General features: G+C 55.7%; 2 protein-coding genes across 3 annotated transcripts in view; one reads left to right on the top strand and one right to left on the bottom strand.

Moving 5' to 3' along the window:
- The window catches only part of LOC142497992 (guanylate-binding protein 1-like), an 851842-nt gene that overhangs the window by 513152 nt on the left and 326598 nt on the right, over positions 1 to 12092 (top strand). The window lies entirely within an intron of this gene.
- Positions 6478 to 12092, bottom strand: part of LOC142497985 (guanylate-binding protein 1-like) — a 53169-nt gene continuing 47554 nt past the window's right edge. Inside the window, exons 9-10 of one of the 2 annotated variants that reach the window (XM_075606485.1) lie at positions 10887 to 11080; positions 6478 to 8444 (exon numbers count right to left, since the gene is read on the bottom strand). In XM_075606485.1, the coding sequence (XP_075462600.1) occupies positions 8229 to 8444; positions 10887 to 11080 (410 nt within the window). In that variant the 3' untranslated portion in view covers positions 6478 to 8228. The remainder of the gene's footprint in view (positions 8445 to 10886; positions 11081 to 12092) is intronic. The other variant, XM_075606484.1, reaches the window with a different exon arrangement.

Here is a 12092-nt window from a genome sequence, read left to right as displayed (position 1 = left end):
AAATGGTGTATCCCTGAATGGCGATATTTGCATCAGGGGTTTTAGGGTTAGCCATGTTTCTGTAAGAACGATGGCTTTGGGTTTATGCACAAGGCACCATGCCCTTAGTTCATCCAGTTTGGGCAGTAGACTCCGGATATTTATATGGGCTACAGATAGCCCTTATTGGAATTTGAAGGGGTATTCTCAGGGGTGTGGGACAGAGTTGAAGTGGGAGGGCCTTGGTTAGATTCAATATCACCTGCTAAAGAGATTAATATTATGAGTAGAAATTTGAGTAGTTGTTTGCAAGTTGTTACTTTATGATGTTTGCCATTTGAGTGTGCGGTGGTTGGTATGCTGGTTTTCAGGGTTCTCCACCAACATTTAGTAGATAGTGCAAGGCTTTTGAGTAATCCAGGGTATATGGTGATGTTGGGCGTGGGCCAGGAGAGAGGCGTTTGTATTGGAAAGAGAGAATAACATTTCAATGAGGCCATGGATATATGTAAATTTGCACTCACATTTGTGAATAATCAAGAGAACATTGGAGAGAACTGTTAGGACACCAGCTGGATTGTTGCACGCCTCACTGATCGAGTCCCCACACCGCTGTTCACCGCTATACGCCGCATTCACATCCGCGTGCGTCACTTCCAGTTTGTTCTCCAACTGCGGGCGGAAGTAGCTTCTACGATCTTTACAGCTAAGCACTACCAGTCTTCCTTGTCTCCGGTCCTCCCAGGATCACTTATTGTCACCTTGTTCTTGTTTTGTTTTCAAGGTGATGGGTTTACACTGAAGTATTTCACATTAGTATTGAGATATCGTTGAGATTAACATTGACACAGTTCACTTTATTATTGGATCACTTTATTATTGTATTTATTCCTGTAGAAGCGCCTGGTCCACCCCCCTTCCCTTTCATCTCATTTATATAGAAGACCTGAACTGGCAATGGTTTTACATACAGTAAGTTATCGTTAGATAGATTTTTCAATATAGTACCGTATATCTATTCAGAAGAGGCGTACATATATTTATAACAAATGAAAGATCAGAGCGATAGAATGTGGGAAAATGTTGTTTGTTTAGATTACCCAAGTCTAGGCACTCAAATTTGACTATGATATATGTAGACATATCAAATCTAATGACACTGTGTATTGTGCAGGAGATTTTATTCTTAGTTCGGTACAGTTAAAAACTAATGTAACTATTAGAGCAGAAATGTTTGTGTAGTGGTGGAGAATATGGTGGAGAAGATGGAGCTACAGCTACGCCCCATGTCATCATGCACCTGTAACACTTCACCGCCCTTTTCAGTGTACCTTCGAATGAGGGTCCTCCCTTCCCCCGGCCAGAGTACTTTGCCCCTTCCTCTATCAGTCTTCCACTTAAACTCTAATGCATGCCCTTATTCTAGCCCATCTGGGTTATTATAACTTGCTGCTAACAGGCCTCCCAGCCCAGCAACTTTCTCCTTTCTATTCTGTCCACAATTCTCCAACAAGAATCATTTCATTTTTTTTCCAAGAACTATTTATGCTCTTTTCCTCCTTAAATCCCCCCCCCCGCTCCCCCCCGGCTTCCCATCAAGTTGCATATCCCCTAGAAAGTTCTGCTTCTCACCTTCATGGCTCCACCAGACCGGCGCTATCGCAGCTTAAAGACCAAGTGCCTCTTTATCTGTCTCTCTGAGCCTCATCTCTCTTTCTCCCTGCCCCAATCTCTGACTCTCTGTTGTTCATCTGTATGTATATCTATCTTTATTTACTGTATACAGCGCCATTAATGTACATAGCACTTCACAGCAGTAAAACACGTGACAATCATATAACAAATAATACAAATCTACTATATATTTGTGAAATCACTGTATGTCTGCGTCCCAAGGGTCAATCGCATTGGACCTTGGGCCTGTCACTCCGGCTCAGGCCATGCCCGCCCCCGCACACCTCTCATTGGCCTACGTCCAACACCAATGCCACACTGTCCCACCCCTCACTGACTCTCATTGGCCTGCGTCCAATGCCCGCCCCCGCACACCTCTCATTGGCCTGCGTCCCACCCCTCACTGACTCTCATTGGCCTGCGTCCAATGCCCGCCCCCGCACACCTCTCATTGGCCTGCGTCCCACCCCTCACTGACTCTCATTGGCCTGCGTCCAATGCCCGCCCCCGCACACCTCTCATTGGCCTGCGTCCAACACCAATGCCCTAATACTTCCACACTGTCCCACCCCTCACGCTTTGCTTTTGCAACACCTAATCCTCTAATCCTCAACCTGCTCTGGGCCACGCTTCACAGCTATCAAAACCTTCACGTCTGCTCTGGGGCCACGCTTCACAGCTATCAAAACCTTCACGTCTGCTCTGGGGCCACGCTTCACAGCTATCAAAACCTTCACGTCTGCTACCACAGACTGCCGAATCAGGTACAGAATCTACACACAACGCACAAACACAGCACACACACACATTCACACAACACCAAACACTGCAGACTGCCTCTTCAAACCCCCCTCCCCTCCACGCCACACATCTCCCTCCCGCAACCGGACCGCGAGGCCGCGGCCTCCACTCACACACCATGGCAACGATGTCCCTCCCCCTATCCCGCTAGCTCACACAGTGTAGCTCCCGCGAACCGCACAGCACGCCTCACATCTCATGCACCTCACACATCTCCCTACCGCAACCAGACCGCGAGGCCCCCTACCCCGCTACACCATGCCACCAATGTCCCTCCCCCTATCCCGCTACCTCACACAGTGTAGCTCCCGCTACACACCACTCCCTCCCGCTACACACCACTCCCTCCCGCTCCATTCCCTCCCCGGCGGGGGAACAGGCAGGCTGCCACGCGGCGCCTAAGATGGCGGACCCCCTTCCTCCCTCGCGCTCCATTCCCTCCCGCTCCACTCCCTCCCGCTCCACTCCCTCCCGCTCCACTCACCACCCTCCCGCTCCATTCCCTCCCGCTCCATTCCCTCCCCGGCGTGGGAACAGGCTGCCACGCGGCGCGTAAGATGGCGGACCCCCTTCCTCCTCGCGGCGCCGAGTGAGAAGATGGCGGCGGCCGGAAGTACAGGTAGGTGTCGCGTGTGTTGCTCCCCCACCTCCCCCCACCTGCGGCGCCGCCGCCGCCGCACAGAACTGAGAAAGGGCGCATCACGGGACTGAGACGTGTGTGTGTGTGTGTGTGTGTGTGTGTGTGTGTGTGTGTGTGTGTGTGTGTGACACTGCCCCCCTCCTGTCCACTGCCCCCCCCTCCTGTCCACTGCCCCCCCCTCCTGTCCACTGCCCCCCCTCCTGTCCACTGCCCCCCCTCCTGTCCACTGCCCCCCCTCTCCTGTCCACTGCCCCCCCTCTCCTGTCCACTGCCCCCCCCTCCTGTCCACTGCCCCCCCCTCCTGTCCACTGCCCCCCCACTCCTGTCCACTGCCCCCCCCTCCTGTCCACTGCCACCCCCTCCTGTCCACTGCCCCCCCTCCTGTCCACTGCCCCCCCTCCTGTCCACTGCCCCCCCCCCTCCTGTCCACTGCCCCCCCCTCCTGTCCACAGCCCCCCCTCCTGTCCACAGCCCCCCCCCTCCTGTCCACAGCCCCCCCTCCTGTCCACAGCCCCCCCCTCCTGTCCACTGCCCCCCCTCTCCTGTCCACTGCCCCCCCTCTCCTGTCCACTGCCCCCCCTCTCCTGTCCACTGCCCCCCTCTCCTGTCCACTGCCCCCCTCTCCTGTCCACTGCCCCCCCTCTCCTGTCCACTGCCCCCCGCCCCCCTCCTGTCCACTGCCCCCCCTCTGTCCACTGCCCCCTCCTGTCCACTGCCCCCCTCCTGTCCACTGCCCCCTCCTGTCCACTGCCCCCCGCCCCCCTCCTGTCCACTGCCCCCCGCCCCCCTCCTGTCCACTGCCCCCCGCCCCCCTCCTGTCCACTGCCCCCCCCCTCCTGTCCACTGCCCCCCCCCCTCCTGTCCACTGCCCCCCCCCTCCTGTCCACTGCCCCCCCCTCCTGTCCACTTCCCCCCCCTCCTGTCCACTGCCCCCCCCTCCTGTCCACTGCCCCCCCCCTCCTGTCCACTGCCCCCCCCCTCCTGTCCACTGCCCCCCCCTCCTGTCCACTGCCCCCCCCTCCTGTCCACTGCCCCCCCTCCTGTCCACTGCCCCCCCTCCTGTCCACTGCCCCCCCCTCCTGTCCACTGCCCCCCCCTCCTGTCCACTGCCCCCCCTCCTGTCCACTGCCCCCCCTTCCTGTCCACTGCCCCCCCTTCCTGTCCACTGCCCCCCCTTCCTGTCCACTGCCCCCTTCCTGTCCACTGCCCCCCTTCCTGTCCACTTCCCCCCTTCCCCCCTTCCTGTCCACTGCCCCCCTTCCCACCGCCTCCCCTCCCCCTTCCCACCGCCTCCCCTCCCCCTTCCCACCGCCTCCCCTCCCCCTTCCCACCGCCTCCCCTCCCCCTTCCCACTGCCTCCCCTCCCCCCTTCCCACCGCCTCCCCTCCCCCCTTCCCACCGCCTCCCCTCCCCCCTTCCCACCGCCTCCCCTCCCCCTTCCCACCGCCTCCCCTCCCCCTTCCCGACGCCTCCCCTCCCCCCTTCCCACCGCCTCCCCTCCCCCTTCCCACCGCCTCCCCTCCCCCCTTCCCACCGCCTCCCCTCCCCTTCCCACCGCCTCCCCCCCCCTTCCCACCGCCTCCCTCCCCCCTTCCCACCGCCTCCCCCCCCCTAACCACCGCCTCCCCCCCCTTCCCACCGCCTCCCCCCCCTTCCTACCGCCTCCCCTCCCCCTTCCCACCGCCTCCCCCCCCTTCCCACCGCCTCCCCCCCCTTCCCACCGCCTCCCCCCCCTTCCCACCGCCTCCCCCCCCTTCCCACCGCCTCCCCCCCCTTCCCACCGCCTCCCCCCCCTTCCCACCGCCTCCCCCCCCCTTCCCACCGCCTCCCCCCCCCTTCCCACCGCCTCCCCTTCCCCTTCCCACCGCCTCACCCTTTCTCCCCCTTCCCACCTCCTCACCCTTCCCACCACCTCCTCCCCCTTCCCACCACCTCCCCCCCTTCCCACCACCTCCCCCCCTTCCCACCACATCCCCCCTTCTCCCCCTTCCCACCACCTCCCCCCTTCTCCCCCTTCCCACCACCTCCCCCCTTTGCCCCCTTCCCACCACCTCCCCCTTCCCACCACTTCTCCCCTTTCCCCCCCCTGCTCCCCTTCCCCCCCTCCCCTTCCCCCCCCCGCTCCCCTTACCCCCCCCCGCTCCCCTTACCCCCCCGCTCCCCTTACCCCCCCCTCCGCTCCCCTTACCCCCCCTCCGCTCCCCTTCCCCCCCTCCGCTCCCCTTCCCCCCCTCCGCTCCCCTTCCCCCACCCTCCGCTCCCCTTCCCCCCCCCCTCCGCTCCCCTTCCCCCCCCTCCGCTCCCCTTCCCCCCCCCTCCGCTCACCTTCCCCCCCCCTCCGCTCCCCTTTCCACCCCCCCCCTCCGCTCCCCTTTCCCCCCCTCCGCTCCCCTTTCCCCCCCTCCGCTCCCCTTTCCCCCCCCTCCGCTCCCCTTCCCCCCCCCTCCGCTCCCCTTCCCCCCCCCCCTCCGCTCCCCTTCCCCCCCCCCTCCGCTCCCCTTTCCACCCCCCCTCCGCTCCCCTTTCCCCCCCTCCGCTCCCCTTTCCCCCCCCTCCGCTCCCCTTTCCCCCCCCTCCGCTCCCCTTTCCCCCCCCTCCGCTCCCCTTTCCCCCCCCTCCGCTCCCCTTCCCCCCCCCCTCCGCTCCCCTTTCCCCCCCCCTCCGCTCCCCTTTCCCCCCCCTCCACTCCCCTTTCCCCCCCCTCCGCTCCCCTCCACCCCCCCCTCCCCTCCCCTCCACCCTGCACCCCCCTCCCCTCCACCTCCACACTTCCACCCCTTCCCCCCCCTCCTTTAACCCTTCCCCCCCCTCCTCTAACCCTTCCCCCCCCTCCTCTAACCCTTCCCCCCCCCCGCTCCTCTAACCCTTCCCCCCCCTCCTCTAACCCTTCCCCCCTCCTCTAACCCTTGCCCCCCTCCTCCACCCCTTGCCCCCCCTCCTCCTCTTCCCGCCGCCCTTCGCCTTCCTGCCCGCCTTACCGCCTCCCCACCCCCGCCTCTGCCTTTCACCCGCCCTTACTCCGGGCGCCTCTGCCTTTCACCCACCGCCTCACAGCCGCTGCACGCACTCAACAGACACCCGCCACACTCGACACATACCTGCCGCCACACACACCTGCTGCCTCCCGCCCCTACGCACCGACATCACTGACCCACCGCCTCACACCCTAGCAGGACCCCCACTCACAGACAGCACTCACAACCCACGCGGCACCCGCCGCCTCACACCCTAGCAGGACCCCCACTCACAGACAGCACTCACAACCCACGCGCCACCCGCCGCCTCACACCCTAGCAGGACCCACACTCACAGACAGCACTCACAACCCACGCACCACCCGCCGCCTCACACCCTAGCAGGACCCCCACTCGCAGACAGCACTCACAACCCATGCGCCACCCGCCGCCTCACACCCTAGCAGGACACACGCCTCACATTTTTACATCACTTATGGCACCAAAATATACATTGTACTGTGGTGTGGTTACAATAAACCATTTTTATACAACATCGTATTACATTTTCTTCCATCTTTCTTTTCAATATTATTATCCAACCTTTACAACAAACAGTCACCTATTGTTCCACGATTTATAAATAATACTACCTATTACGCATTTACATCCCGGGCAACGCCGGGTCTCTCAGCTAGTAACACATAAAGGGGAAAAGTGCTTCGGACATAAAAGTGACATTTAGGAAAAGGAGTCCCTGCCCCGAAGAGCTTACAATCTAACTGGTAATTCCTAAGTAGGAGAAATGTACAGAGATAGTTTTATGGCGTTCTGGTAAGTGCGTCTGCAGGGGGCCACGGTTAATGTATGAGGTGTATAGTATCAGCCACGGTGCTACTCATATGCTTCGTTAAGCAGTGTGTTCTAAGGTGAGTCTTAAATGTAGCTAGAGAGGGTGCTAGTCGGGTATTGAGGGGAAGGGCGTTCCAGAGGTGCGGGTTATGTTGAGTCCAGCAGGTTGGTTGTTTCTCTTCTTTTATGATGTTCCTCAGTAGAACCCAAAGTAGGAGGTGGTGGAGAAGAGAAGCGGAGGCAGGAGGGTTCCACTAATACAGGTTTTATTCAGCAGCGAAAGGAGCGAGAGAAACTCCATGTATACATGGCACTGCCAGACTGGCAGATCCCAGCCCCGATGGATAGCAGATACAGCACAGGGAACACACAGCAATGCAACACAATCTGGTACTCTGCACACAGCTGCCAGGTATTCTCCTAAAGCACAAAATTTGTATTGAGCGCGCTGTCTCTCCAAACGATCCCCCTCTCACGGCTACCCGGTGTCACCCCGCAGCTCCCAATCTCCCGTGATCAGCGGGGCATAATCAGCAATACAAAAAAACAAAAATAGGAGCGCATGAAAATGAAACCAGAAGAAACCAAAATCAATACATATATTTTTATCATGAACAATCTTTCATCATACAAAAAATACACATAATACAGTAATTTAATAATAACCTTGTCAAAATTGACACAAATAAATTATGCACGAGCCCTAGCCACACAGGGTTAATGGATGTAAACACCCAAAGGCACAACCCTAGATAGTGACAGGGAAGGAGAGGTGCTAGGAATGCAGGATGTTATAGAAAAAACAGACCTTAGGCCCTAGAATTCCCCTTTGGGCTCCTCGTGGCAGGTAGGGCTCCACCAGCTACACAAACTGACCGTCTTCACGGACGTGCGTCGCTGCATTATGACATCACCAACATGTTTCGTGTCACATGACACTTCATCAGGGCTTGGCCATAGACACTCAGAGAGGCACTAATATACCTCCCCTGGTTCCTACATTAACCAATAAGGAACCATGTCTTATTTCAGGCTATCAGACCATCCAATCAACTGCTCACAGTTTTGTTTTTTGTATTCTCTTAAAGCACAACTCAGGTTGTACCTTTCATCAGCTAGAAGATTAAATACTGAGCTGCCCGGCACAGATCCAACCTTCAAAGTAACTCGCAACCTGTGAGCTGAACCTGTGCATTGTCTTTTATTCTGTTACAGAGGAACTCACAGACAGCGGGGAAGGAAAAGGTTCATACAAGCTTCATAACATAACAATCCTCTAACAGTTACATATGGGTAGAATGTATGCAAACTATTACATACACTGACACTTATTCTCTAACGTGTGGCAGCGCTGATCCGCTGGACATGCATAACTGCACTTTGCCATTAGAGTTGCCAGGTGTCCGGTTTTGAATTGGACCGACCGGTAATTTCGATATCTGTCTTTTATCATCTCTGCCCTTTTGGTTACGTAGACCTTGAATCTCCCTTTCCAGAACGTCAGTCCTCTGTTTGAATCCTGCGATCAGTGAGGCTTTATGTTCCTGAAAACAAACAGTGAGAGAATCAAACAGGAGCCAGAGAGAGAAGTGAGCTCAGCATGGCCCCAGTACAGAAGAATGGGGGATTTAGATAAAGACGCCGCATACTGTATAGCTGGAGAAACAGGACTCCTGGGAATGTGTCATTTGTCGCTTTGCAAACGTTCCCAGGAAATGTTTAAAATGATGGAAATTAAACTCTTGGTTCCTTTACTATCACCCTGTAATAACCCCAATGGGTTCCCCCTCTCTCCTCACTCTCACTCTATCCTTTACTATCGCCCTGAAATAACCCCAATGGGATCCCCCTCTCTCCTCACTCTCACCTTATCCTTTGCTATCACCCTGTAATAACCCCAATGGGATCCCCCTCTCTCCTCACTCTCACCCTATCCTTTGCTATCACCCTGTAATAACCCCAATGGGATCCCCCTCTCTCCTCACTCTCACCCTATCCTTTACTATCACCCTGTAATAACCCCAATGGGATCCCCTCTGTCCTCACTCTCACCTTATCCTTTACTATCACCCTGTAATAACCCCAATGGGATCCCCTCTGTCCTCACTCTCACCTTATCCTTTACTATCACCCTGTAATAACCCCAATGGGATCCCCTCTGTCCTCACTCTCACCCTATCCTTTACTATCACCCTGTAATAACCCCAATGGGACCCCCTCTGTCCTCACTCCCACCTTATCCTTTACTATCACCCTGTAATAACCCCAATGGGATCCCCCTCTGTCCTCACTCTCACCTTACCCTTTACTATCAGCCTGTAATAACCCCAATGGGATCCCCTCTCTCCTCACTCTCACCTTATCCTTTACTATCACCCTGTAATAACCCCAATGGGATCCCCCTCTCTCCTCACTCTCAGCTTACACTTTACTATCACCCTGTAATCACCCCAATGGGATCCCCCTCTCTCCTCACTCTCAGCCTATCCTTTACTATCACCCTGTAATCACCCCAATGGGACCCCCTCTCTCCTCACTCTCACCTTATCCTTTACTATCACCCTGTAATCACCCCAATGGGACCCCCTCTCTCCTCACTCTCACCTTACCCTTTACTATCACCCTGTAATAACCCCAATGGGATCCCCATCTCTCCTCACTCTCACCTTATCCTTTTGTTGCCCATGTGAGTTGCTATTCTTTTATCGTACATAGGGGGACATGTAAAGATGCAGCCGCCTGTATCCCACCAAACTGAATGGGACGGCAGGGACCCCGATGTGTTAATGCGATGGGATTCTGGCTGCAGAATCTCACAGAAATGTAGCAGTGTTACTGGGAGAGAGCCCCAGTATTTCCCAGGCAAGTCATCGGATACCGGTGGCTGCATCTGTATGAATCTCCGTTACATAGAAAAGCACGAGACTTGGGGCACAATCATTAAGTGTCGGTACTGGTTATTGCACCAGTTCGGGTGTCAACTTTCATTGACTTGAATAGGCGTTAACCCCGTAACGTGTGTTATACCCCTACCGATACTGGATGAATGTGCCTCTGGGTGTGGGACAGGGGCAGTTTCAACTTGTTTCTCCTATTAAGTTACAGTGTCAGCCGTGTAACACAAGCGTGTAACATAAAACCAGCTTCTGTTACAGCGGAGAATATCTCTGACACTATTATATCCTTGGGTTTATATTTAAACATTTTTGCTCATTTGCATAAAATGCAACAACCCCGCAAAGTATGAGATGTTTGCAATAAACACGTGTTGTAGGTTTGTCGATAATAGTCTAAATAATAATTCCTCCTAATTTAAATAATAAGAACCCAAGCAGATAAATGGTAACGTCAGCACACGGGGGTAACAGAGACTTATGTACATGCATTTAGATTGTAAGCTCTGAAGGACAGGGAGTCCCTGTGAATATATCTCCCTTGGGACGTCTTGTCACATAATGACTGCATATGGACCTTTTATGGCATTGAGTGCTCTCCCTGCCTCTCAGATTTAGTTTCCTTTACTTCTGAGTCTCTCTCTTTTTTTAGCAGAGATAAAACCCCCAGAGTGTGTTTGCATGTTTCCCACAGTTCAGTTACACAAACCTGCATTATTCTCCCCACTGTCACATGTCACACAGAGGTGCGGCTGCAGAGAAGGATTCTGGGTAGTGACATGCAAATGAGCACCTCAGTCAGAGTTTCCACTTAATGAGGTGGATTCCCAGGAACATGAAACAGATTAGAAGAGATGGCGAAGCAGAGGAAACGCTTAAACACGTCTGTTTCATTCAGTAGGTCTTATCACTTTGATCTCAGTCACTGGACCTGCTTTATGAAGCTGCAAGTGGTTACATGTCAGACACTCAGATTATGGTGCGCAGGAAAGGAACAGATTTAGGAATTGTTTAATTAAATTAAGCATTACAGTCAGCGCTATCCTATATCTTTCTAACAGGATTCCTGTGTGTGTCTCTGGTATACTTTACCTTCAGTTTCTGTTCAATCAGCCAGTCATTCTCTCTTATCATTCGGCGTCTTTCCTCTTCCATCTTCTCGCTCAGCATCTTCTCATGCTGCTCATAACTTCTCTTCTCATCTTCCATGAGCTGCTCCAGACGTCCGTTATTCTCCTGCAGGATCTGTCTGTCCCTCTCTGCGGCCTCAGCCTGGGATCGCTGCTCTGGGGAGGGAGTTTATATAAATTTGGAACGTACTCCGCCACACCCAGCGCCTTACACTGCTCCCTGCATCTCCCCCACACCCAGCGCTCTTACACTGCTCCCTGCATCTCCCCCACACCCAGCGCTCTTACACTACTCCCTGCATCTCCCACATACCCAGCGCTCTTACACTGCTCCCTGTATCTCCCCCACACCCAGCGCTCTTACACTGCTCCCTGCATCTCCCCCACACCCAGCGCTCTCACACTGCTCCCTGCATCTCCCCCACACCCAGCGCTCTTACACTGCTCCCTGTATCTCCCACATACCCAGCGCTCTTACACTACTCCCTGCATCTCCCCCACACCCAGCGCTCTTACACTCCTCCCTGTATCTCCCACATACCCAGCGCTCTTACACTGCTCCCTGCATCTCCCCCACAACCAGCGCTCTCACACTGCTCCCTGCATCTCCCCCACACCCAGCGTCTTACACTGCTCCCTGTATCTCCCACATACCCAGCGCTCTTACACTACTCCCTGCATCTCCCCCACACCCAGCGCTCTTACACTCCTCCCTGTATCTCCCACATACCCAGCGCTCTTACACTGCTCCCTGCATCTCCCCCACACCCAGCGCTCTCACACTGCTCCCTGCATCTCCCCCACACCCAGCGCTCTTACACTGCTCCCTGTATCTCCCACATACCCAGCGCTCTTACACTACTCCCTGCATCTCCCCCACACCCAGCGCTCTTACACTCCTCCCTGTATCTCCCACATACCCAGCGCTCTTACACTGCTCCCTGCATCTCCCCCACACCCAGCGCTCTCACACTGCTCCCTGCATCTCCCCCGCACCCAGCGCTCTTAAACTGCTCCCTGCATCTCCCCCACACCCAGCGCGCTCGCACTGCTCCCTGCATCTCCCCCACACCCAACGCTCTTACACTGCTCCCTGCATCTCCCCCACACCCAGCGCTCTTACACTGCACCCTGCATCTCCCCCACACCCAGCGCTCTTACACTGCCC

The sequence above is a fragment of the Ascaphus truei genome, chromosome 6 (genome assembly GCF_040206685.1).
Source record: "Ascaphus truei isolate aAscTru1 chromosome 6, aAscTru1.hap1, whole genome shotgun sequence".
NCBI classification, from domain to species: domain Eukaryota; kingdom Metazoa; phylum Chordata; class Amphibia; order Anura; family Ascaphidae; genus Ascaphus; species Ascaphus truei.
The sequence above is the reverse complement of the archived record's forward strand: the minus strand, read 5'-3'. Positions and strand labels throughout refer to the sequence as shown.